The 26701-nt window shown below is 52.3% G+C and overlaps 2 protein-coding genes across 11 annotated transcripts in view; one reads left to right on the top strand and one right to left on the bottom strand.

Annotated features, from left to right (window-relative positions):
• ABR (ABR activator of RhoGEF and GTPase) overlaps nt 1-16454 on the top strand; it is a 183583-nt gene extending 167129 nt beyond the window's left edge. For 7 of the 10 annotated variants that reach the window (XM_043585532.1, XM_043585535.1, XM_043585533.1 and 4 more), the window contains 7 exons: nt 7244-7303; nt 7554-7663; nt 8352-8491; nt 9557-9691; nt 10765-10870; nt 13046-13193; nt 13794-16454. In XM_043585532.1, coding sequence (XP_043441467.1) covers nt 7244-7303; nt 7554-7663; nt 8352-8491; nt 9557-9691; nt 10765-10870; nt 13046-13193; nt 13794-13883 — 789 coding nt within the window. In that variant the 3' untranslated portion in view covers nt 13884-16454. Of the gene's footprint in view, nt 1-7243; nt 7340-7553; nt 7664-8351; nt 8492-9556; nt 9692-10764; nt 10871-13045; nt 13194-13793 lie in introns of all 10 variants that reach the window. The other 3 variants (XM_043585534.1, XM_043585530.1, XM_043585531.1) reach the window with 1 other exon arrangement.
• A 1882-nt stretch (nt 16455-18336) lies between these two features.
• TIMM22 (translocase of inner mitochondrial membrane 22) lies at nt 18337-25107 on the bottom strand. The gene is made up of 4 exons (XM_043585541.1): nt 24593-25107; nt 22250-22446; nt 20434-20506; nt 18337-19051 (listed from the first exon to the last, which is right to left on the bottom strand). The coding sequence occupies exons 1-4, from the start codon at nt 24828-24830 to the stop codon at nt 18975-18977; spliced, it is 585 nt and encodes a 194-aa protein (XP_043441476.1). The 5' UTR covers nt 24831-25107; the 3' UTR covers nt 18337-18974.
• Nucleotides 25108-26701: the final 1594 nt, after the last annotated feature.

Here is a 26701-nt window from a genome sequence, read left to right as displayed (position 1 = left end):
AACTTCCTGGCTGTTAGCCTGAGGCCCGGTTCTGGGGTGAAATGTCCAGGCTGTCTGGAGCAGGGAAGGCAGTGTGTACCGGCCAGCCCTGAGGAAGGCAGGGTCCCAGGGCTCTGGAAGAGATGCCCCCAGCCTTGGGGGTCTCCCGAGGCAGCCCAGGGTTGAGGGCAGGCTGAGCCACTGGAATGCAGACCGCTGGGGAAGGCAGGTCACAGTGAGTGCTATGAGGCTAACCTGGCTTCAATAAAAGCCTCATTCAGAGCTGCTAAACCCTTTCCATATGTGGGCCTTTGAGAACTTCAAAGTCCAGGGGGGCGGGGGAAAGGGAGGCGAGATCCTGGTGCCTTGTAGTACAGAGTCAGCACAAGCCTATCATGCAGCCTGGGAGAGGGTACCTTGACCCTGCAGGGTGAATGCTGGAGGGGCACTCCAGCAACCTGTTTGGCCTAACGGTGGGGGAGTGAACCCCTGGGAAAACGGGGTGAGTTTCTGAGCCTGACCATGGTTTCCCCAGGCCCAGCTGCTGAGCTGGAAGCCAGAATATAGGCCCTGGCGTCCTCCTGCCACCCCTCCCTGCCTCTCTGCGAGCTTCTCTCAGAGCAGCCACGTTGACGGAATCCTCTAGTACCCTTCCCGAGAGGGAGGAGAGGCAGGCTTTGGCAGCTCCCTGGTTCCCCTGTTGCCAGCCTTACCATGCCTCTCACGCCTGTGGTCTGTCCCAATGACAGGCTGGCCTGGGTGTCCCAAGGGGACCCAGCCCAGAGCATGTGGACACACTTGGGGGAGGGCAGGAGAAGGCCAGCCCGGTACCGCCACCGTGGCCACCGGCCTAGGAGACACAGGAAATGTACTGCCGTCAGACAGGACATCTGGCTCAGGGCCTGGTCTCCACAGCCCAGCACTCGGCCTCTGGCAGGCATCCCCAGAAACACTGCCAGCCATGTCTACCTTCCATTCAGCACCCCGTTCACCTCTGAGGGTGACGAGTCCAGTATACTGGATTTGCTGTCCTTCTTGTTAAGAAGCACTTAGTTTTTATTAGCCCTACAAACGAGTCTGGCTTCGAGAGAAGTCCATGCCACCTCCCAGGACAGGCCCAGGATGCCAGGCTCTGGACTCAGAAGGCCAAGGGTAGAGCAGCGCTGGAGTGAAAGCAGAAGCGAGGCCCCCAGGGACAAGAGGTCAGGGATTGGCCAGGCTCCGCAGGGCCTCAGGGCTGTGCTGTGGAAATGACAGGGTGAGGTTCTGAGGAAAGGGACTCAGAGCCAAGGGGCTGTGGGGAGGGGGTGGGGGTGGGCCTCGGAGCCCCTGGGGTCCCTGGTGAATACTGTCTTCATGGGTCCTTGTCACCCAGTGAGCCCTTGTGTTACATCCCAAAGTAACACACTGACGGCTGCTCTGTGCCCCTTTGTCCCCTCCCACTGGGACTGTAGCTGTCAGTTCCATCTGGTTATCCCCACTGCCCGTAGACAGTGCGGTACCACCACAGGCCCCCTGTGAGGGCGTGTGGGAAGGGGCAGTGGCAGAAATCACCAGAAGGCTTTTGGGCGAGCTGCCTGGCTATGGGAGTGTGGCACTGTGGGAAGGCTGTGGGCCACCATCAGAAGGACTTGGGTTTGAACGTGGGCTATGTCACCCACCCAGGGGAGCAGCAGTGGGGACTCCAGACTCACTGGTGCCTCTGAAAGCCCCAGCACTGAGAGGTGGCCATGAACAGAGGGAAGGAGATCCACTGGGGTCACCTGCCCCAGGCTGGCGAGAAACGGGTTGGGAGGAAGGGGTTAGGCTTCTCAGAGGGGACCCTTGAGGATGTTCCTGCAGAACAAGTCACAGCCGCCATCCACAGGTCGCCTAGGTGAGCTCAGAGCATCCTCCCCTGCCGTCCTGTCCTCCGATCCCGTCAGCGCCCCTGTGAGGCCGCTGGGGTTTCCTGTCCGAGATGTGAGGCGGGGAAGCAGCTACCCAACTACCGGCCACATTCACTCTGAGAATGTGTGTCTCCGTCTCCTGAGCAGGAATGCAGGATTCCAAGCGCAGGAAGGATTTCAGTGCAGGTGACCTGGTAGTTCTCTTGTGGACATCCATCCCCAAGGTCAGCTGTCTCCTTGGCAGAGGTCTGAATGTGCAGCCATGACCCGACCTTTGCCTAAATGCAAAGGCAAACAACATAATTGAGATGCTCCCGGTGGCTGTGTGTGGTCCGCTTGTTCATGACTTTCTCCAGGATGTCCTGTGGCTCATTTCTGTCTCCTGCCTGGACCGCTCCGTCGGGGAGCCCCAGCGGCATGTGTATTACCTGTGGGGTGAAGGAGGAGTCCTCTGGGGGTCTCCCCCAGCCTGGCTCTTCACAGCCCCATCTGTCTCCACCCCCCTCAGGTGATCGGGCAGCCCCCAGGTACCCGCTCCCCAGGGCCATTGGGGGGGGCATCTATCTGCTGGGACTGGCGGGTAAGTGGTCAGGTGTTCCTGTCCGCTCACATCCTGGGGGCTGGCTCTTCCGCCCCCGGCACTAATCTAATCAGGAAATAGCAGAGTCCACATTTCCCAGGGGTTATAAATAGCCACAGTAGTTCAGGCAGCATCATTTCTCTGGAAAATGTGCCACGTTCGTCTCCACTCCTCACCCTCCCTTCTCTGTATTTAAGTGATGTCCTGAAAATAGACTTGGTTTCTGGAGGCTGCTGGCCTGCTGGGAGACAGAACTTCATTGTCAAGACACCAAGGGGCTAGGCGGGCCTCCCTCGAGCATACCAGGGCCACACCTGCAAAGGGGATCCAGAATATGGCAGCGGTGGGGACTCACAGGAAGACACAGAAGTGCCACCTTCCTCAGACTTGGCCTCAGACAGGCTGGAGTGTGTGAAATGACAGCAAGTGGTGCCAGCAGGCTGCAGAGGGACAGGGTCTCAGTGCCAGCAGGAATGCAGAAGGGAACTGAAGGCCTGGGGGTATCCAAGGAAGGCTTTCTGGAAGAAGCAGGGCTAGAACTTGGCCTTAACATCAGGAGTTGCCTTTCCTGTGTCTCACATGCTCCCAGGAAAATGTAAGGTTGCTGCTTAGCAGCTAGAACTGAAACGATGGGGAGGGAGAGAATGGCTGAATTGTACTGGAGGCAGCCCTCCAGCACCCAGGCCTGCCTGTGGTGTCAGACCAGGCACCAGGAGGCCTAATGTCTCCTTTCTAAGCAAATCATGGAAACAGCACATGTCTTGTTGCCGCGAGGCACAGACACCAGCTAGGTGCTTTACGCCTTATTTTGCAGGGTTAGCAGAGTAGGTAAGTCAGGGAGACTTGATTTTGTGCCTCAGCTCTCAGTTCCTAGGTGTGCGGCGCTGGGCAAGTTCCTTGCTCCCTTTAAGCCTCAGTGTCCTCATCTGTAAAATGGGGGCAGCTAAAAAAAGCTCAAACCCCACAGGCTGCTTATGATGATTAACTGAGATGCTGTATATGAAGGGTTTGTCATCCATCATGCCAGACTCCTAGAAAATGCTCAGAATGCATTAGTTCTGTTAGTATTTTCCGTAACAGTCCTCTGAGGTGCTATGGATGCCCCGTGAGGAAGTTGAGGTTCAAGGAGGTTTAAGTGACTTGCCCAGATTCACACAGGTGAGTGGAAGAAGAGCAGTCATTTGGACCCCGATAGGCCTGACTCTCAATCCCTGTTCATCCCCACTTGGCTGTGTCCAGATGCCACTCCAGGACCCAGGGAGGGACCACTGGCTCCCTAGTCCATGGCAGCTGCCAGGAGGTGCCACATCATGGGTGGTTAGAGCACAGGAGGGGCATTAGGTGCCGGGACCATGGAATCGGCCTGAGGCATATTCCGATGGCTGGAAAAACCAGAGTTAAAAGGGCCTAGTCCGTCCAGATTGTGTGACCCAAGGGTGGTAGCCGCAGTTGACAAAGCACCGTTAAGCTCTCTACTCCAGGTGGCCGCTGCTAGAGGATAGGGCTGGGGACAGACCCAGGCCCTATGTCCAAGAGCCAGCATTCTGGATGGCAGGAGGGAACGATAAGGGTCAGCCTGTGCTACAGGCCTGGTGAGGGTTTGAGATAAAAAAGGTTTAGGGAGAGGGAGGTTCTGGGGCTTCCTTTGGGACCCAGTAGGATGCTTGGCTCCAAATCTTCTGAAGTAATGAGCCTGGACAGCAGCCAGGCTTCCCTTGTGTGTTTGAGGAGGTGCTAGGGCAGAGTTGGGGAGCATGGGGGTTGCTCGGTCCTGCTCTTCCTCTGTCCCCTTCTCAATTCCGTCTCTCCTCTGGGCAGGGAACCAATTGCTAGAGGCTTGGCCTGGACCAAAGCTGGCCCACATGCAGACCACCACCCCCCCCCCCCCCCCCGCCACTGCCACCTGCCCGCAGCTGGTGTGGATGATAGAAGGTGCTGGAAGGAGTTACTTGGAGCTATAGGAAGCTCCAGGGCCCAGCCCACTCCGGGCTGACCTGATCGTTTTCCTCTGTGGTGTGGGCCTGCTAGAACAGTGGTGTTCACACTGCTGCACACACACTCCTGAGGGTGCAGAGAGCTTTTCCAGGGGGTGTGTGGGAAGGGAGAGTTTTCAGAGCATCAGTCTGCAGACTCTCAACTCCCACAGGTGCTATTACCACAAAGCAATCTGCCTGAGAAAAGCCTTTCACCTTCGCCTCCCTTCCTCTGCTGGGGAGCCCAGGACTCACTGCAGAGCATAGCCCAGGGCACCAAGGCCCCCTGGGTGGCCAACAGCACGGGGCCTCTTGAAATGTAGGTGTGGGTGTTGAGAAAGTAAAAGACACTAAAGGCCCAGTTTCAAGTCAGGTGCTTTCCACTTCTTTGCTTTCCACAAAACTGATGGAAATTGTCAGCTGAGATGTCATTTAAAATAAATTTTGGGGGGCGCCAGGGTGGCTCAGTCGGTTAAGCATCCGACTCTTGATTTCAGCTCAGGTCAACATCTGATGTTCCTGAGATCGAGCCCCTGCGTCGGGATCTGCACTGACAGCGTGGAGCCTGCCTAGAATTCTCTTCCTGCCCCTCCCCCACGCAGCCTCGCTCCCTCACTTGCACCTTCTCTCTCAAAAATAAAAATAAAAACAAAAACAAAATTTTTGATGATAGGTATATATGCAATTTAAGGCAAATGAGGAGGAAATAGCATAAAGAATCATATAATGTTGCTGTAATAAAACTATTTTCAGCCCCATCTAGTTATTTATATGAACAAGATGTTCCATCCTTTACATCTTTAAAAACAAACGCAGGGGCGCCTGGCTGGCTCAGTCGGAAGAGCGTGCGACTCTTGATCTCAGGGTCATGAATTGAAGCCCCATGTTGGGTGTAGAGCTTACAAAAAAAACAAGACACTTACACACACACATGCACACACAGAAGCAGTATTTGAGGCTGTACCCAGTTCCACCCTAGCAAAACATAACATTCACACACACACACACACACACACACACAGAAAAATGTTCTACCTGTCTCATGAAGAGATGCAGTCCCGTCAAAATAGTACTTTGCTACTGAATATTTATTAATAACTATTCGTAATGTGTTGGTTAGTTTTTTTATTGTGTGCTGCTAATCATCGTAATAACTAATCTAGGACATGTTTTGAATATTTGGAGCCTTGTGGCCCCAGGAAGTATTTCCTTGCCATTTGTACAGATATTTTTGTTGAAGCAACATGTAATAGAGTGAAGAATGAAAGCCTTTAAGACAGAAAAGTACAAACTAGGAGAAAATTCTTTAGGAGAAGTAGAATAACAACAAATCCAGGGAGAAAAAGAAATGACACAGGGTTTGTACGAGGGAAAGAAGAGCTTGTATTTTTTAAATAGATGACGGTGCATCAAATCACTGTGGTAACTGGATTCCACTGAATACATTGAAGAGAATCATGTAGCAGTTTGTGTTTTAAGATGTAAATATTTACATTACCCTGCAAGTTCTATCCTTTGCAACTATTGAAACTTGCTTTGGAAATACTCAGATGTTGAGTTGAAAATGGGCCAGGGAGTGCATAGTTTTTTCAAGATGATTGTGTGGGTGCACAAGGAAAAACAGTTTGCAGGCCACTGAGAGAAACGGAGTCCTGTCCGATCCCCTGTGAGGAATATCTCTGAGCCTCCCCTGCTTTTTTGTTTGTTTTTAATTTTTTTATGTTTATTTTTGAGAGAGAGACAGAGAGACAGAGCATGGGTTGGGGAGGGGCAGAGAGAGAGGCTGAGAGCTGTCAGCACAGAGCCTGACTCCTGACGTGGGGCTCGAACTCAGGAACCACAAGAATATGACCTGAGCCAAAGTCAGACGCTTAACCGACTCAGCCACTCGGGCGCCCCTGTTTTAATTTTTTTTTTTTTAAGTTTAACATTTATTCCAAGAGAGACACTGAGACAGGGGGAGTGGGGGAGGGGCAGAGACAGAGGGAGACAGAGAATCCCAAGCAGGCTTTGCCAACACAAAGCCCGACTCGGGGCTCAAACTCACAAAACTGTGAGATCATGACCCGAGCCAGAACCAAGAGTTGGACGCTTAACCGACTGAGCCACCTAGGTGCCCCTGAGACTCCCCGGTTACCCCCACTTCCTGGGGCTCCAGCCCAATCTGGGGGGTTCCCCTACAGGAGTGTTTTCTTCCTTGGGGGCCAGCTGCCCACCCACTGTTATCTCACTCAGTCTTCCCAACAATCTGGCAAGACAGGTTCTGCTACTGGCTGCTGCAGGGAACTGATGGCTTAGCCAAGGTTGAAACTTCCCAAGGTCACACACCTGGAAGCAGCAGAGCCAGGATTCAGACCCAGGCAGCCTGACTCCTGAGACGCACCCCCTAACCTCTCCCACCTCCCACTCAGCACCTCCATGTGCACAGGCTACAGACCCTCCTGTCCACCCCAGTCCTGGTAGTTGAATAAGCTGCCTATTTTTTGTAAGCCTCGGTTTCTGATCTGTGAAGTGGGGTGTTAATACCCATCTCAGAGGGTGGTAGTGACTAACGAATGAGATGTGATGGGCCACAGTGCCTACCAGTATGTCCTGGCTCCTTCACGGAGTAGGGGAGTCCTTTACTAGCCAGGACAGACAAGGCCGGGGGCTGGAGCCTCCCTGAAGGGTTGATTTCAAGAGAAGCCTCGGGCCCCAGTTCTGCCTTCCTGACCATGTAGCCCGCGTATGAGCAGCTGCTGGCCAGCAGAGAGCTCTGGCTCGCCCCCGAGCTGCCATCTGCATCCCTCTCACTCATGTTCTCTTTCTTCCTTTCTCTGCAGTTGGATCCACAAACTGTAGAAACCAAGAACTGGCACACGGATGTGATTGAGATGAACGGGGTGAGCCCAGAGACACAGGAAATGTCTGCACAATGGGTGGGCCTCTGGCTGCTGTCCCCAGGGTGCCGTCTTACCCCTGTCCCCTCAGCCCGGCCCATTCCCCCCTACACTGCCGGCACCCTGCCCACTCGCACCCTGCAGGTGTTTCGGGGAGCCCTGGGTGGTGGATGTGGCCCCACGGGGAGGGGACCCCTGCAATCTGGAGGCACTCATGCCCCGGGGGACTTGTGCCTGCCGTACCCCCAACCAGATCAAAGTGGAATTCTCCATGAAGTTCACCAGCCGAGATATGAGCCTAAAGAGGACCCCGTCCAAAAAGCAGACTGGAGTCTTCGGCGTGAAGATCAGCGTGGTGACTAAGTAGGTGCCGCCTCCGGCGTATTGAGTGCTGGCATGAGTGCCCGGGGCCCCTGCCAGCTCCTGTCAGCCCCTAGTCAGTCACCCTCCAGCTCAGTGGATGGCCAGTTTGGAGGCCAAAAGTGGCCCGCAGAGGTCTATCTCCGTCTTCCCCAGTGCTTTAGAGATCAACAAGCCAGCATTTGAGCACTGGGAGATTGTCTGTGAGACTCCCAGGCTGTCAGCTTCTTGTAATGAACGAGAGGCTGTGACCACTGAGGCTTGGCAGCAGTGAGCTGGACTCCAAGGGGTGGCTGCCCCTCTGGAAGGGGGATGCGCCCTTCTGCCCGCCACCTCCTGTCTCCCCTTCCCAGGACCTGAGGACCTGAGTCCTCAGTGGACTCCCTGTTGGTCCCCCGTAAGCATTTGAACCTGAGATCTGTGCTCTAAGGAACATTCTTTTCTCAGAGTCTTTGGGCTTCTCTCCCAAGCCTTCCTCCTGCCTTTGTCCCTTGCTGTCCCTCAGCAGGCAGGCCTCGGGCTGGCTGGGTGGGGTGTGGGTGGCACAGCCTCTTAGCCCTTTCTTGGGCCCCATCCCCTGACGCCAGAGGCTAGTGCCCTCCAAGGCCAAGGTGTGCAGAGTTGGGGCTACCCATAGCCATCACGGGTAGGCCCTCTACCACCCCCTCCCCTCCCCTCCCCTCCCCACCAGGCGGGAGCGCTCCAAGGTGCCCTACATCGTGCGGCAGTGTGTGGAGGAGGTGGAGAAGAGGGGCATCGAGGAGGTCGGCATCTACCGGATATCAGGGGTGGCCACTGACATCCAGGCGCTGAAGACCGTCTTTGATGCCAGTGAGTCTGGTAGGCCCCACCTGGGCAGTGGTGGGCAGAGGGCACTCTGAGAGGCTCAGCCACCTGCTAGGGGAGCCTAGAAGAACTGGAAGCCTTCTCCACAGAGAGGCCCCAAGTAGCTGATGGCAGAGGAGCCTTGGTCTGTGAATCACAGTCCAATGTGGCACGTGGTGGGTCATCTCTGAGTCTCTAAAGCAAGGACTCCACCTGTATTTTCTTGTGATCCTCCTCCCCTCCAATCTGTTATCCATTGCCATAGGTGAGGAACTGAGGCTCAGAGAGGCCAAGTCGCTTGCTCGGGATCGCCCAGCTTGTAGGTTTTGAGCCTGACTGAAACTCAGATCTTTCTTACTCCAGTGTTCCTGGCTTTCTTGCCAGCTCCCTGGTGCCTGGTGGGCTGTAAGGAATCTAAAGGGCTTTAAGCCTGAACTGGCTGGCCCGGGCCCGCCTTTGCTGTCTCCAGAGCCCCGAGCACCCTTTTGGAGGGGCATTGCTCCCCTAGCCCCGTAAACTCCTCAGTGGTGGGTCCTGACCTTTCTGATTCTTCTTTCCTTCATCTTGTTGGTTCACACTGCAGTAGTCAGGAAACCTGAACTGGCCGGGCAGTGCTGATTCCATGAGAGCTGAGGTGGGGCCTGTGTTCAGGAAGCCTGGGGTGAGGGGCTGGGGATGTGCTGGCATGGCTCCTCTGTGCAACCTGGAAGCTGAGGCTTCGTCAGAACATGATTTTAGGTGTAAAAAATGTGCAGTGCCTTCCAGAGAGAGGCTTAGCAGTGGGGAGATTCCAAAGAGGGTGTCTGACGTGTGGTGTGAATGTGGCTCCAAAACTCTGGATGGTGAACTGTGCTCCCCTCCTACCCCCACCCCGGGACTGAGTCACAGACCACCTGTGGGCACTACCTACATTCCTGCCCTTCCTGGGGAGACCAGAGCAGACACAGAGTGGGTGGGGGGCTCCCCTGACTGTGTTGTGTGGGACAGAACAGGCCCACCCGCCCAGCTGAGGACTATGTGGAAGAGAGAGGCTCAGGCCACCACAGACCTGACTGCGCACTTCCTCTGCAGATAACAAGGACATCCTACTGATGCTGAGCGACATGGACATCAATGCCATCGCCGGCACCCTCAAGCTCTACTTCCGGGAGCTGCCCGAGCCCCTCCTCACAGACCGACTTTACCCAGCCTTCATGGAGGGCATCGGTGAGGTTCTGGGGGACCTGAGGGCTGGGCTGAGCCAGACTTCCCTGACCGCAAAGTGAGGACCAAGAGATCCGTGGCTTCCCTTGCTTGTTGGTCTGCCCAGTGCTCTGGGGCTACGTGACCGAGTGGCCCAAAGGGTGAGGTGTGACCTGCTGGGGCCTGATCCAGAGGTGGACCCTCACTCACTTGTCCCTCTCCCCTCTTGCCCCTGTGGGCTGCCCTCTGTGCTTCCTCCTTGAATACTGACCTCCTTGCTGGAAAGCCAGGCATCCGGGGAAATGTGCCCTGAGGTGGGTGGTCAGGGCCAGCATCCCAGAGCCAAGGACAAGCCTGGCTGGAGTGCACTTGAGATGGCTGGAACCCAGCCTTCCAGAGGAGCACTCCCTCGCTCTCACTGATGCCATGGGTGGGTGGAGGCTGAGGGCCTCGGCCAGCAGGGCTCCAGCCTCCACCCACCCAGGCGAATCCAGGCCTGGGAGCATCCCTCCTGCCTTCTCCCTCACTCTTCCCTCCTGCCTCCTGATTCCTCCCTCCTCTCTCCTACCACTTCCCTCCTCCCTCCTACCTCCTCACTCTTCCCTCCACCCTCCTGCCTCCTCCCTCCTGCATCCTTCAGTAGCAGATCAGGGCTTCAGCCATGGCAGGAAGTGAAGAGCCCCACGGAAGGGAAGGCTGTTCACTGCTGTGCTCTAGCATCAGAGGCAGTTGAAAGAGAGGAAACATTCGTGCCAGTATCATCATTCTTTAAACTTAGCCTTCTAGATCAGGCATGGGGAATGGCAAGAGCCGTAGAGGCCCATGTGGTAAGGGGAGGAAGGGTGCCTGCTCCCCACCAGCCTACCTCCTGACTGAGTTACAGGTCATGGGTGGGGGCTTCTGTAGGAACTAGCTGTTAATAGCCCACCCTTGGGAAGATACCAGGCCCTTCCTTTCCTACAGGGTCTGCTCCCCTCAGGGGAGCACAGCATCCCAGGCTCTCCCTCAGGGTCCCATAGCCTCCTGACCACGGGGGCGCTGGCTCGGGCCTGCCCGCCTGGGAGCTGAGCTCCAGCCTCGCCCTGCTTTCCCCCCAGCCCTGTCAGACCCTGCTGCCAAGGAAAACTGCATGATGCACCTGCTCCGCACCCTGCCCGACCCCAACCTCATCACCTTCCTCTTCTTGCTGGAACACTTGAAAAGGTAATGAGCAGGGGCCCAATTGGGGGAGGGAGCAGGGAGCCCAGGGCAGGCCCCTGCTGAGGAGGACACATCTACTGGGGGAGACCCCCTTTCTCAGCTCTTCCTCATGGGCGCTGGCCTCTGCTGGGCCATCCCTAACAGGGTGAGGGTTTGCTTTTCAAACTCTTGCCCTCAAATTCTTCTGTTTTGAGAAATACTTGGGTCCTAATAGTGACCTCAGGTATAGGCCATAGACTGCTTAGAAAGGCAAGGTCAGAGCCAGGGACTGTAGATGGATTTTGCAGTTAGTGGTCATTCAGTCACCATAACATTTTTTAAGTGGAATGGAACAGACAGCATAGGGCACGCTGTGGGCAGTAAGCGTGCATGTTGTGGTTCTGTTCAGTTACACGCGGTCACGTGTTCTGGGTTCGGATGTAAAGTGTGTTTGTTGTGGGTCACAGTCAAAAAAGTTTGAAATGCACTGGTCTTGACCCACACCTCACCTAACAGGGAAACCGAGCCCCAGTCCACAGGGATTTGCTTGGGGTTAGCAACAACTCTGTCCTTAGAATGCACGTCCCCAATCCTAAACTAAGTTCCGCCCCCACCCCACCCCCACCATCTCCCCCGCCCTTTCTGTAGTCGGCTCTAACCGGGAGCTGCTGAAGTTGATGCTTGCAAAGTTCCGAACTGAAACCAGCCCTCACGGTGTCCCCGCCATTCACCTTTGAGCCCAGCACTGGTCCAGGTGTAAGTGGGGACAAAAAGTGTCCTGGTGTCCCTTAAATCTGTTTGTCACCCAGGACCAGGGAGCTCCTGAGTTGGGGCCATGCCGAGGGCCGGCTCCTCCCTGAACTCAGCTCTAGCCCTCAGGCCCAGGTTCCGGGCTGCAGCTCAGCCAGGCCAGCTCTGGAGGGCCAGCAGAGACCTGGAAACGCCTGGGGCTGCTGTCTTGTTTTTCCCATTATGAGACATTTTCCCTCTGGTTTGGCCAGGACCGAAGCCCCAACCAGTTCCCATAGTTTGGCGAGCACTGTGGGGAGGACACACAGAGGAGGAGTGGGAAGGGAAAATTCATTAGGTTTTCCACCCTGGGAACTGGGCACAGTCTGTTCCCACATCTGGGCCCCTGGCTGGTGTGTGTGTGTGTGTGTGTGTGTGTGTGTGTGTGTGTGTGTGTGTGTGTGTTGAGGGGGCTGGGCCAGCCGCACAGCTGCCTCCTGGCATGGCAGTGTTTGCCCGTTTCCAAAGCAGTCAGCATGTGCATTGTGGCTCTTGCCCAGAGGCTGGGAATGATGGTATAGTTGGGAGCTGGGAGGAGGCACTGCTCAGGGAGGGAGGCCCAGCGCCTCTTTGATGAGTTGGGTGGTACTGGGTCTGCCAGTACCACGGGTGGCAGCCCCTGCTGCCACTCAGGGGAAGTTTCCACAGAGCATGAGGCCTCTTATGCAAGAGAGGCAGAGAACGAATCCAAAGGGAGGCAACTCCGGGGTCCCATAAGGAAGACCCTTCTGGAAAGGCATGGGAGGAGAGCCCCTGGGCTCCGTCTGGGATTAGGGTGGTTCTTGCCACAGCACAGCCAAAGAACCTCAGGTCTAGTGAGTGCTGCCGGAGCACTGGCTCCCTACCTCTGGCCCCTGCCACTGCCCCACACACTGTGGCTCTTCCTCTGGGCCATGCACTCCAGCTTCACCGATCACGGGTAGAGCACAGAGTGGCGAGGAGCACTGGCTCTGGAGGCAGACTGCGCGGGGTCACATCCCAGCTCTACCACTTGCTAGCTGTGTGACCTCAGGCAAGTCACTTAACCCCTCTGCCCTTTGGTTTCTTCATCTGTATGCTGGAGATGATGATAGTTCCTGCCCAAAGGACCGTGAGGAGTATGAGTTACTATAAAGTTCTTGAATCTGTAATATCATCAAGGGAGTTGGGGTAGGCCCTCTGGCTCTGGCAGTTTACCATCAAGGAGTGGCCCACAAGCTAGAATCTAATACAGGAATGTGAAGGGACATAGCTGGAGACTTGGTCCATTGGCTTAGTCCCTCCATCCCAAGAGGTCCCCACCCTGAGGAGAGGGAGGCTAGTACCCACCTTCTGGGAATCCCTCCAGTTCTAGCTCGGGCCAACGGTCTGGAGCTCTGAGCAGCTGCTGAGAAATGACTTCTTTTTTCTCCCCTGCCCCAACCCTTTCAGGGTTGCTGAGAAGGAACCCATCAACAAAATGTCCCTTCACAACCTGGCTACTGTGTTTGGCCCCACGTTACTGAGACCCTCAGAAGTGGAGAGCAAAGCACACCTCACGTCGGCTGCAGACATCTGGTCCCATGACGTCATGGCACAGGTACCGCCAGCACCGCCCGGAACTGGAATGGTAGAGGCGGGCGACAAGCTTCCCCTGGGGGGCGGGGAGAACAGCTCAGAGTCCCACACCCCTTCCCTCCTTAGCAGCGGGGTAGGTGGTCTGCGGAATGTCACCAGGGAGGCAGGGCTGGGGACCAGCATGACAAAAAAAAAGGCTGAGCCTAGACCAGGGGCCCAGACAGGCTCAGGGGCACAGGAAACATCCAGGGGTCTTATCCTCATGTGTGGAAGCTCTAGGATTGCTTCTAGGGTCGGAAGCTTCCCTGGAATCCCTACAAGATTCAGGGCAGAGTCCAGTCTGGAGACAGGGCTGCCCAGCCAAAGGCAACCTCTGGAGCAGGTTGGAAGCTTCTGACTGAGGTTGGGGAAGTGGCCCCAGGCTCCCTGACCCTCTGTCCTGCAGTGCCCTCTGCTGCTGCCAATAGGCAGGCACAGCTGGGCTTCCAGGGAGGCCAAGCGGCCTGAGGGCAGGGAGGGGAGCGGCACAGAGGTGACCCCAGCACAGGGACCGTTTCTTCTCAACAGATCAGAAGGCTGGGAGGACGGGGACCCAGCCTGAGTCTTCCCTGTCCCCCCACAGGTCCAGGTCCTCCTCTACTACCTGCAGCACCCCCCCATTTCCTTCGCAGAACTGAAGCGGAACACACTGTACTTCTCTACCGATGTGTAGCCCAAGGTGGGATCAGCTGTGGGGGCGGCCCCAGCCGCCCCTCCAGCCGGGGGACCCAACACAGACTTGAAAGACTACAATAGAAAACTCCCAAACCCAGCACTCCAGACTCCAAGGGACACAGATTTCCAAGAACTGGAATATGTGCATCTTTCGTGCCACCTTGTACAAAGCCAGCTGACCCAGCCCCCAGCCTCACCACCATGCCCCGGGCCCCGCCCTCTGTACCTCTAGTTGTGTCTAATGCCCCGTGCTGTTCAGGAATTGTTTTATGTCTATTTGTCATGCAGAAATGGTAGTGACCGACCCAGTATGGGCATACAGACAGCCTGCTTTGTTCTTTCATTTCCTCCAACACTTTCTTTCCTCCTGAGTCCAGTCCAAGGGCTTTTATTTTGCGCTCTGTAACCACTGCCAGCTTATCCTCTCTTGGCCCTGCTCCCAGATTGCAGTCTCCTGGCAGCCTCTCCTTGGGTTTCCTCCACCCTCTACTTCCTCCCAGCCTGCCCACATGCATGTGCAGCCTTGGTTTTTGCTCCATCACTTTGAAAGTTGAGGAGACCCCGGGTGGCGGTGGCGGTGGTGGCTTGTCAAAGGCTGCCGCTTGCTGCCCCCGGCCCCCAGCCTTTTCCTTGTCCTCTACCTGTGGAAGCACACCTGCTTTGCCTTGCTGCCTGTGCAAATGTTGGACAAGGGGACAGACTCACACTAATCCTCAGCTTAGCACAGAGCTGGAGAGCAGATTTCTGGAATTTTCCACCTGACAATCTCCATTTCTGGGGTTTATCTGTTCTGTCTCCTGCCTACTTTCACTTAGGCATCTTTCACTGTTTCTTCTGCTTTTCAGTTCCTTTTCCCCTGGTGGTCTATTTCCTTTGAGCGTAGAGACTCAGAAGTGACCCAATATTAAGAGAGCCGGAGGGTCAGGAATCAGGGGAGGCGGGAGGCGGGCCACTGAGGAAACAAGACAGGTTGAACATTTGGAGGGGTGCCGTGTAGCACCAGGTGCCCCGAGTTGGGGGGAAGTGGCTCTCAGCAACAAGGAATTATAGTGGCTTTTGTAGTGGAGCCAGGTCTCTAGGGGGGCAACTAATATGGCTGAAGCAGTTATCTAGAAACACGCAGGCTCCATCCAGGAGGCAGTCCTTCCTGGCGCCTCTCGTACCTTGCGGTACCTTTGCCTTAGATTTTACACATCCTCCACAGCCAAGCACTGCCACAGGGCAGCCCCCGAGGCCGTGTGTCCCCCAGGGCCTAGGAAACACAGGCAGGGTCCAGGTCCAGCAGTAGCCAGTCATCCTGGTGCTGCCTCCCTCCCCACCCACAGCTTCTAAATGCAGCCTTTTGGGTGAACTCTAGGCAACTCCAGAAGTGGGGAGGAATGAGGAGTCATGGGCAGCTGCCTCTTTTGGGACTGGGATTTGCTGGGGACTTTCATTGTTGACACTCTTCCCCAGAGCAGAGGATCAGCAGGTTCTGTTCCCAGCTCGGAGACCCCTTTCTCCACACTGAAGGGACTGAGAGGTATCTCCTCCCACCTGAGCAGTAGCTGCCGGCATGTGGCAGGTGGCTTCGGAGAACACTCCTAGGCTTGAGCTGTAGTACACGGCTCTCTGGCTCCATGTGGCAGAGAAGTAGAGAACGGTTCCCTTAGATTGTGCTCAGGGCGGAGTTTTAAAGAAGGGTTTGCTCAGTGAGAGGCAGGGAGGGCCCTTTCTGATCTTGTTTACACCTGTTGCCCAATCTTGGGCAGAACGGTACACATTCTGTGCACATCAGAGGAAAGAAATGCCTAACAGGAGGGAAATACATAGCTGCCTGTTAGCGGTTCAGCGAGGAGCCCTGCTCCCTGGGACAGGAGATGGAGAAAGAACACCATTTGAGTCTAAAGATCCCAGCTTGTGACCATCCCAGGAGTCTCTGCACTCAGGAGTTGGTGTATGGCATGGAAGGCTTCTGCTTCCAAAAGCCATTAATTAATGGTAATGAACTGGAGGACCAGTTAGAGCTAGTTACAGCCAACAAATGGGTGCCTCCCACTTCCCTGAAAACAGAGACATTTGCTTCTCAGCATCAGGTAGCCACCACACCCCCCAAACTTGCTTAAGCAACTTGAGAACCGGAGGAAGGCTGCAGGGGCAGAGGAATGCAAAAGGCTCAGAATATTTCTAAATTCCACCCCCAGGGTGGGGAGGGGCAGGTACCAGACATGGACTAAGTTGCATCAAGGAAGTAGCCCATGGGTTCTCCTGAGAGTCAGGGACCGTGCAGCCCAGAATCCCCAGCCACTGTGCCCAGCCGGGCAGGCTGTGCCAACAGGAGCCCAGCTGACAGGCTGCAGGAATCCCAGTATGCCCATCCCTGCTGGCAATGGCTGTGGGCGGCCAGTTTTTGCTGATACAGGTAGGATGGGAACCTTCGTTAATATTTCACTTTAATTAAGTTGGTAAGGATATATTTTTTTTGGTCTATGTTCTGTTTCAACCTATGTAGATTATTATAAATTGATGTAAACCACATGAGAGGAAAATGTTAATAAAAAAAATGCAAAGCCCCAACATTTGCACACAACCCAGCCCTGTGGTGTGGACATTTGTATACTCAGTAGTCCAGGGAAGACCACCAATCTAAACATTTTAACTCCTCCAGCTGCATCCAGATGGGAGCTCCCAGGAATCTGTGCACCTAGTCAACTTCCCTTGAGCTTCCCTTCAGCCTACAGGGACTGTGGCACCTTGGGGGGAGGTGAGCCCAGCCCCCTCTGTGTGCTTCACAGAGGTCTCAGGTCAGTCACTAACCAATTCCTTTCATGAAGGACAAAGGCCCCAACAACCTGAACATCAGTGTACCTCCAATAGATGGCAGAAAGTTGTCCATCCCAGGGGAGTTTTCTTATTTTATGTAAACTCTTCTCTACATTTTCCTTGGAAGTGGGCGTCTTTGGGGCAGCCTTTTGGCCTAGTCTGATTGTTGGAGAGGCTGGATCCTCTAGGGGGCCCCGCTTCCCTTTAGGAGAGCCAGTGGGGTTAATATAGGTTCCTACCAGCCTAAGCCATTGGACACTATGTTTATTCTGGAGATCAGGAACAGATGTCTCTGAAAATTGGTGTTTGGTTTATGAGCTCATACTGACTCCTTAGCCATCTAAAACAGGAAACTATTCATCTCCTTTCTTGATTGAATAGTCAATGTGGACAATGCTTGGCTTATTGAAGTGATGGCTACTGACAGCCTAGGGCTCATCTGTCCAAGGCGGTCATGAAAGCAGCATTTCTTGTCCTCATTTGGCGTATCTGACCCTACTTTCTGGACCGGCTGGTAGAAGATGCCAGGTATCACAGCTGCCAGGTAGGAGTGTCTGTTCTTGCTCTCAAAGTGCTTATAGGTGACATATTTAGGGACTGTATAGGGAAACACTCTTTTGTTCCCAGACCTCTGAGGATACTCCAGCTGGCCTAGGGGCAATGAAGTCTCACACCTGTGAGACTGGATGGGATATTATATAGAATTCACCACATAAGGACAGGAATGCGTTGGCTCACACTCATTGCAAAGGAAACAGCATGCATAGCCAGAGGAAGGTGTTGCCAACTGAGTTGGACATTATCACTCATGTACACACTCACACTTGGGGCATCTGGACACATCAGCTGAGTGAATTCTGGTTAAGGGTGGGTGAGCTAGAAGACAGCAGAAGGGGGGAAAGAAAGCAAAGAAAAAACAAAAGATGAAGAAGTTAGCGTGCAGTTGAAAACAGGAGGCGTTACTGCTGGCTGAAGGCGGCTGGAATTATACAGCCCCACAAAGCCTACCTGCCTGCCCCCAAGTGGCAGAGCCTGAGCTCATCACCTTCATGTCATCACTGAAGCACCGGAGTAAAGAAGGTCTCAGGGCAGATCCCAACCAAACGCCTATTTTCTTTTGCCCCAGGGCACACAATTAGGATGAGCTTCTGTTGTCAGAAAAAGGCCACTAGATCAAATAAAAAACACTAAGATGTTAAAATACATATACACAAACCCAAAAAACCCTGATACCAGAGAATGAGTGTAGTGGTGAACAGCCGATCTTCACCAGCAGCTGCTGTGACTTAGCAGGACCACAGCGGGACCCTGCGCACGTTGTGTCCTTGAGCTGGGCCTGGTCCAGCGGTCAGAGCCTAAAACCAACGTGGCTCGGACTGCTGGCCTTCCCACCAGGCGGCCCATGGGGTTTTTAGAAGAGGCCAGGGCTTACGCGTGGAATTCTGATGCATCCCGGGCCACGGCTAGGCTGGGCTTCCTGGAGGGCAGGCCCTGGCTGAAGTAACAAACTCAGAAAACACTCCTCTGCAAACCCTGAGAATCAAATGTACCCAGACGCTCAGGCGCTTTCTCAACCTCTGGGCTACCTGGCACCATTTTTGGGAATTGTGAGATTTGAAAATAAAAATAAACCACCTTTTATTTATTCATTTATTTTATGGTTTGAACGGCCTTTATTATTTATAATGGGAAGTGGAAGAGGAGGGGACAAGACAGCTCCGGCTCCAGGGGCAGAACCAAAGACTCACTCTGTCATTATCCCCCCTCCGCCGCCCCAAAACTAACCAACCTTTTAAACTGTAATATAATTTTTTTAAACAAAGACAACACTAAACATAATGACAAAATGGGAGAGAAGGTGTAAATTCGCTGTGCCCTGCCCTCGTGTGAGATGGATGACTGCCTGGAGCTCCGAACTTCCTGGTGTACGTCCAGTCGCCTCTGTTCCCAGCACCAAACAACCAGAGGGCCAGCTGTGGTCAGGACTGAGCTTTGGGGAGCTTAATTCTTACAAGTCAACACACTGACTCCTGATCTGCCCGAGAGAGAGAGGCTGCCGTGGCACATCCCCCACTAGGCGTGGCTAGAACCCAGGAGCAGACAGTATGGCCACTCAGAGGCTGGGGGCAGAAAGCAGCCAGGTGGCTCCCTCACCACACCAACTACACGAGGGAAAACAAAGGTCTTCGGTCTCGGAAGCAAGTGCCTCGGAGTGGTACAGAAACTGCCCTCCACGGAACAGCTCTAATCTTGGGCTGGCACTGTCCTTCCCTGGAGGCAATAACTCTCACCGTAGGTAATAATCAATCGCAGCAGAGAAAGCAGCAAAACCTCCACAACCAATGACCCCGGCCTTTAAGCCCGCTGTAAAGCAAACAGAAATGGCGTTACGTGTAGTGACGAACACAAGCCGCATTCAGGAGTCTGCCTGCCCCATGAATGCAGAAACCTGTGGAAGCATTCGAAGTCATTCAACAAACCCATCAGATCCACAAGACTTCAACGAGCTGTGTATACAGTCTACTCTAGTGTGCTTTATATAAGTGTGCATTTGGCTTTTCTCACTCCAAAGAATTACTATTTGCAGCTTCGTGAAATAGCCCCTCACAGGCAGGAAACTGGTTAAGAGAACCAGCCCTTGGAAGCAAGTGAAAGCACACAGCCTGTTACCCTGATTTGTTTATGAAATAAATTCTTGGGAAGGTGATCAAAGCAGTCCCAGAGGGAGCCAGGCTTCTCAGAGTCCCTGACAAAGCGGAGTGATGGGAAGACCAGAGGAAAAGCTACTCTATAAATCACAAATGGCTGTCAGAGAAGCAAAAGCAGCTTTTAAGGACAGCAAATCATCCTGCCTCTCAGAGAATGAGAAAACAGGCTATTTGGGTAAATCAGGGCACGGCAGAGGGGAGAGTGGCCCAGCAATGGACACTGTGCAGAGTCCAGACACTGACACCCCATATCACACTCTTGACGGGCACGCCAACAGGGAGAAGTGCAGGGGACTGGTTTCTTTGTTGTTTACGGCTGACAACCTGACACTTGGCTTTCCATGGGTAGGAGTCTAAGAATCTTCAACATGAAAAGACATGACTGTATAACTTACATACAATATTAAAACTGACAGTTGTACAGTATTAACAAAAATGTCTTAGCTACTTGAAATGCACAGAGCTGCGAGTTCAGCACGGCCTGCCGTTTGGAATAAGTGGGCTCTCGGGAGCTGAGTGAGACCTAGCCATGCTTCCGTACTTATCCTGCAGAGCAACACATTCCAGGAATTACTGGGAGGAAGTTCTTCCCATCTTTTCAATGTGAGCCCAGTTCTAAAATCTAGATCCTTCTGTGATTCTCAGCCATGGGTGATTTTGTCCCCTGGGGAAAATCTGGCAATGTCCAGAGACACTTTCAGTGATCAACTAAGGGATGCTACTAGCATCTAGTGGGTAGAGACCAGGGTTACTGCTAAACATCCTACAATGCAAAGGACAGCCCTACTCTCCCTCCAGCAAAGATTTACATGTCCAAAATGTCAATAGTGCCAAAGATGAAAAATCCTGATCTAGACACTAGAAGTTTCCAAAATGAAGTTAATACAAAAGTAAATGTGATTTACTTCTCAGAGGGAAGAATATCAAGTGTCCACATATGCCTTGGGCTGTCCCTGAAACACTCATACATTTGGAAATGTTAACTACAGCATGTTGTCCGAAGCCACAAAGAAAACCATGTGAGAGTTGTTTACTAACCTCTGAAACCAATGGCTCCTCCAGTGATGCAGCCACTAATGACACTGTTCTTCCAATCTGATTTTCCCCGGTACTGTGGGTGGAGAAGTGCAGTTTAGAGCCAAAGAAACAAGCCAGACAAGATGATTAAGGGGGAAAAAACACAGCGTTTCTAGCTGGCTAAATTAGTCCCTCCCCAAAGGAAACCTAATCTTCTTTGCTTTCGAAAGTATAGTTCCTAATTTGAATGTGTTCTTGGATGCTTCCTGAAGGTGGTATCAGAGTGCAGAAACCAAGCATACAATTTGACAAGTAATCAAAATCTCTTTGGTTCTCCAATAAGTCCCATGGTTAAAATCTTTAACCAACCCCTGGGGTGCCTGGGTGGCTCAATTGGTTAAGCATTGGACTCTTGATTTGGGGTCAGGTCATCATCTCACAGTTCGTGAGACTGAGCCCAGCATCTCAATCTTGGGATTCTCTTTCTCTATGCCTCCCTCTCTCACACTCTCTCTCTCTCAAAAATAAATTAATTAAAAAAACAACTTAGGGGTGCCTGAGTGGCTCAGTCAGTTAAGTGTTGACTTCGGCTCAGGTCATGACCTCACAGTTCATGAGTTTGAGCCCTGCATCAGACTCTGTGCTGACATCTGAGCCTGGAGGCTGAAGCCTGCTTCAGATTCTGTCTCCTTGTCTCTCTGCTCCTCCCTGGCTCATGCTCTCTCATTCTCTCTGTCAAAAATAAATAAAAACATTATAAAAAAATTTTTTTTAATTTAAAAAATAAAATCATTAGGGGAACCTGGGTGGCTCAGTCGGCTAAGCTTCTGATTTTTGCTTGGGTCATGATCTCACAGCTCGTGGGTTTGAACCCCACATCGGGCTCTGTGCTATCAGCATGGAGCCTGTTTCAGTTCCTGCCTCCCTCTTTCTCTGCTCCTCCCCAGCTTGTGCTTTCTCTTTGTCTCAAAAATAAATTAAAAAAAAAATTTTTTTTTAAATAAAATCATTAACCAACTTTTTTTTTTATTAATTTATTTGGAAAGAGAGACAGTGCAAGTGGGGGAGGGGCAGAGAGGGAGACAGAGAATCCCAAGCAGGCCCCGCACTACCAGCACAGAGCCCAATGCAGAGCTCGATCCCATGAACTGTGAGATCATGACCTCAGTGGAAGCCAAGTCGGAAACTTAACCAACTGAGCCACCCAGGCCCCCCTAACCAACTTCTAACAGAGACATGAAAAGATGCTCAACATCATGCATCATCAGGGAAATGCAAATCAAAACTAAACGAGGTATCACCTCTCACCTGTCAGAATGGCTAAAATCTACAACACAAGAAACCACAGGTACTACTGAGGACATGGAGAAAGGGGAACCCCCTTGCACTGTTGGTGGGAATGCAAACTGGTGCAGACACTCTGGAAAAGGGTATGGAGTTTCCTCAGAAAGTTAAAAATAGAACTGTTAGGGTGCCTGGCTGGCTCAGTCAGTGTGAATATTGACCTCAGGGTTGTGAGTTTGAGCCCCATGTTGTATGGAATTGTTGAATCACTACACTGTACACCTGAAACTAAAATTACGTTGTATGTTAACTAACTAGAATTTTAAAAACTTAAAAAAATAAAATCATTAACTTCTAGTTTACAGAAAGAAGTAAAAAATAACGCAAGCCCAAATCATAAATGCACGAGAAGTTTATATTATGGACTAATGGAAATTCAATTTAGCGAGTACCAGACATTTCTGATCTGCTTTCTAATTAACATTCAGAGCATTTCTCTTTGAAGTCATAACATGGCACAGGCAAGGCTTTCTCAGAAGGCAGAGACACTTACAGATTCTACCAAGCACTCGGTGCAAGAAAACATGGCGCCCACAATGGCAAAATTTTTGGCGTAGGACATCCCTCTCTGCCCCATGTCTTTAAGAACTTCTTTCGCTGTCGGCGTACGGTAAGGATCCTTAGGGTCAAAGCCCACATTGGTATCAATGCCGGCAGTGAATACCCCAAATGCACCTCCCAATACAAATCCTAAAAACAAACAGAGATGAAGATTTCTTTGGCATGTTTTCTGGGTTACTGTAATGAGGTCCTACTCGAATAGCACATTTTGGATGGCCACCAGCAAAGAGGACGCTCCCTGCTGCCCCCTCACTCCACCTTGCCACTCAAGCTCTCCACTTACCTGGTTTCCACATCACACAAGCTAAGAACTACCTTGCTGACAGCTTCTTCTTGGTCTCCCTTTGTATTTCTTCCTCCTTTCATTGTCTAAAATTCCTCAAGATTCAATCTTTAACCTTTCATTCTGTCTATACTCAGACATTCAGCTGTTAACTTTGCATACCAGTCCCGTGACAATGGTGACATTCATAACTGTCACTGAGTACCATGTGCCAAGTACTCTGACACTTTATAGTCACAGCTTCATTTATTCTCCACAATAGTCCCATGAGGTACATACTATTATCCTCTCCATTCTGTAGCTGAAGCAACTGAGGCTCAGGGAGTAACTTCCCTAAGGTCACAAAGTTACCAAGTGGCAAATCCTACAGTGCTGTCCTCATCTCCCTGAGCCTTCCTGAGCCTGCTGGGCATTTCCATATACATGTCCTCTCATCACATCAAGGTCAATGTTTAATGAAATCATGGGCATCTCCCGTCCAGACTTTCTTACTTATGGCTCCTTCTTTCCAGTCACTCTCACTTCAAACCGCAAGGGTATTTCTTTTCTTTTTTTTTTTTTAAAGTTTATTTATTTGAGAGAGAGAGTGCACGTAAGTGTGCAAGAGCAGGGGAGGGGCAGACAGAGTGGGAGAGAGAGAATCCCAAGCTGGCCCTGTGCTGTGAGCGCAGAGCCCCATCTGGGGCTCGATCCCACAAACCGTGAGATCATGACCCAAGCTCAAACCAAGAGCCAGCTGCTTAACCTACTGAGCCACCCAGGCTCCCCCTCAAGGGCATTTTTGACTGCCTCTTTGCTTTCCTCTACAACCCTACGTTCACAATTACCATCCTAGTCTAGGGCCTTTATCACTTCCACCCTGGAGCACTACAAAGACTTATTCATCATTTCAACAAATATGCAAGTGATGTATTAGAGTCAGGCACAATGATGAACAAAGACTGAGGCCAGGCCTCACAGAGCTTCACTTTAGCCAATTCCCTATATGGTCTCCCGAAGCACCAGACTTTCCTTCACTACATTCAGTGCTGGGTCATCAAGTTCATCAATTACCGCCCTAATGCCTATAGGCAAAACGCCCAAATACTCAACCCCACTTGCAACTTGAAAGGACATTTCTCTTCCTCTTAGTCTACTCCCATTCTCTCAATCCCTTAAAATAACAGCTGCAATCTCACCTCCTCTTGTAGCCTTCCCCAAACCAAAATCAGAACAAAACAAAACCCCTCTCTTTGCTTTCAACTATACTTCACATCTGCAACTCTCGCCATATTTGTTTCTGGATTGTCTTTCATTCTCAATGAGATTTCAACTCCTCTGCAGATGTGGCCAACCTTTTTACAAGAGGCACCCCATACATTCTCAAATCCTCAAAAGGTTTAAAAAAGAAAAAAAAAAAAAAAGGAAAAAAGAAAAGGGCCAACGCCAGACGTCTTTCCCCCTTGTTCACCGCCATCTAATCACATTGGCGTCAATGGCCTTTCCGTTTTTCAGACTTCAGACTGGTTCCTACCAGACCCTTTGCATTTGCTGTTCCCGTTTGTCTGCAGCACTCTCTTGCCAGGTTCGTTCTCAACATTCTTGTTTCTCTATATATTAAAATGTTAGCTTCATGAGAACCAGGCTCTTGTCTTGTCTCCCCCTGTCCCTCCACTACCAAGCATGTGATAGTTGCTTATGACAATTTGTTGAAAGAATCCTTATTTAAAAGCGAATCAACGAATGAATGAACGAAGCCAACCATTTTATAACCAACCTCCAGGCCCCGGCCCGAACAGTACCGATTCTCTGATCCAATTTCCAGAGGCGAAAACTAACCTCAGGGCTTAGAGTGGGTTTACTCGAGTTCATAGATCGAGGCAGGGGTGTAGTCAAGGTCGAGGTCCACAGGCTCCTCGCCTCCCAGGCGCGTGGTCTTCTTGGCAGAGGACCCCTCTGCTGTCCAAGCCCTCGGCCTCCCAATGCTCCCCCCGCCCCCCAATCTTGCCTCACCTCCCACGCAGGCCAGAGCTGCCTTGAAGGCGCAGCTTTCCATTGCCTTCTCGATCATCTTCTGTTCCTCACTCTTGGTGGGGCTCGGGATCCCACCCAAACTACCAGGCTCCAGAAGCCGGGGCTGACGCTTGTCGCCCACCAGGTATTGCAGAAGAAGGCTGTACTGTAGCGGGGCTTCGTCGGAACCCGCCGCCTCAGGCGCGGAGCCCCCCGCACTGGGGGCAGTCGCCGCCATGACTGTAGATGCTCAAGAAACCCGGGCGTTCTTCCCGCAGCAGATTCCGCAAGCTTCCCGTTGAGGGCCTGCGCGCCTAGCCATCGTGACGCAACGGCAGATTCGCCACAACCAGCAAGACCAAGAAGCTGCGGAAGCAAAGTCCGTTCGTGCGCACCGGGCGTAAGAGATATCATGTTGCCCCAAAGCCTCTTGGGAATACTGAATCGGTCTCGTGCAGTATCCAGTGGCAGTGACAAACAAGATTCAGAGTCCACAGAAAGCACCCTCTGCTTCGGGCCTGCTGCGCGGGGGGTACCGGGATTTGTAGGCCAGGCATTTCCCAGGAAGCTTTGCGCGGACACTCGCCTGGCGGCCTCCTCTGAAGCTCTTGACCCGGTGGGGAGCGGTAGCACGCCCGCGAGGCTGCAGAGCGCCGGAGTGACGGCAGGGGACGCACGCGCCTCGCCACTGCTTTTCGAGCCGAATCATTCCTTGAAGAAGGGGGTTGTGAGAGGTAAATGATGGAAGGTGTTTTGTAAATAAGTGTGAAAGCGTGGTACAAATGTATGCAATATATGTTTTGTTTGACAGTTAAACCTTTGAGGAGAGAGAAGGGGCCCAACAAATGAGTGAACAAATGAGCTAAGCTAGCCAAGTATAAGAAAAATCGGAAGGATGGTAGGAGGTGGAGGCGAATGGCCAGATGGAGAGCTCAAGGCTGAGGCTGCTACTCCCTCCAGCCAGTTGTTGTCAGTGGAATTGGGGACGTAGGGCTAGCATTGCCATGGGAAGCCTGATTTATATTATGTTAAACCAATTAAAGTGTTTACCAGCTTGCAAACTCAGAACCTAAAGGTAAACTGTGAAATAGTACTATATATGAACCCAGAAAAACTTTTACAGTAGCTTTTATGGTACTAAAATAGATCCCGTACTGTCACACTGATCCAGCAGTGTATTTGAGTGTAATAGCTAAGAGAAACATAAATGCAAACAGAGGTGGTGAGCGTTGCCAGGCAACATAGGCAGAGATGCTTCTTTGGTACCCAGAGTGCTCTGTGCAGCCAAGCACAGCGTATGATTCCCCCTGCTTCTGTCCCCACCAGGCTGCTAAATGAGCTGCTCTGAAGGTCCCGTGTGGATTCCCAGTTGTTGAATCTAATTCAGACCTCATTTTACTAGACTTCTCAACATTTGACACTGTTGACTCCTCCCTCATTATTTTTTTTTTTTACAGTTTATTTTTATTTATTTTGAGAGAGATAGAGAGCAAGCAGGGGAGGGACAGAGAAAGAGGGAGACAGAATCTATGTGGGGCTCGAACTCACGAACAGTAAGATCATGACCTGAGCCAAAATCAAGAGTCAGAGGCTTAACCAACTGAGCCACCCAGGTGCCCTCCCCTCCTTTTAAAAAATTTTTTTAAAAAATTATTTACTTATTTTGAGAGAGAGACAGAATATGAGCAGGGGAGGATCAGAGAGAGAGGAAGAGAGAGAGAATCCCAAGCAGACAGGCTCTGTGCACTGTCAGTGTGGAGCCTGACTAGGGCTTTGAACTCACAAACTGTGAGATCATGACCTGAGCTGAAATCAAGAGTCAGATGCTTAACCAACTGAGCCACCCAGGCACCCCCTTTTTTTAAAAAAAGTTTTTGTTCATGTTTATTTATTTTTGAGAGAGGGAGAGAGAGAGAGCATGAGCGGGGGAGGAGCAGGCAGAGGAGGGGACAGAGGATCTGAAGTGGGCTCTGTCAGCACAGAGCCAGATGTGGGGCTCGAACCCATGAACCGATCGTGACCTAAGCCAAAGTCCGAGGCTTAACTGACTGGGCCACCCAGGCGCCCCTCCTCCCTCCTTTTCGGAGATTTCTCCGTATTTTTGGTGAG

The sequence above is a fragment of the Prionailurus bengalensis genome, chromosome E1 (genome assembly GCF_016509475.1).
Source record: "Prionailurus bengalensis isolate Pbe53 chromosome E1, Fcat_Pben_1.1_paternal_pri, whole genome shotgun sequence".
NCBI lineage: Eukaryota > Metazoa > Chordata > Mammalia > Carnivora > Felidae > Prionailurus > Prionailurus bengalensis.
The sequence above is the reverse complement of the archived record's forward strand: the minus strand, read 5'-3'. Positions and strand labels throughout refer to the sequence as shown.

Coding starts and splice junctions, on each gene's coding strand:
- TIMM22 (XM_043585541.1), bottom strand. CDS start 24,830: ATGGCGGCGACTGCCCCCAGTGCGGGGGGCTCCGCGCCTGAGGCGGCG. Junction 20,507..22,249: donor CCGAGTGCTTGGTAGAATCT/GTAAGTGTCTCT, acceptor CTCCACCCACAG/TACCGGGGAAAATCAGATTG. Junction 19,052..20,433: donor AGGAGCCATTGGTTTCAGAG/GTTAGTAAACAA, acceptor TTTGCTTTACAG/CGGGCTTAAAGGCCGGGGTC.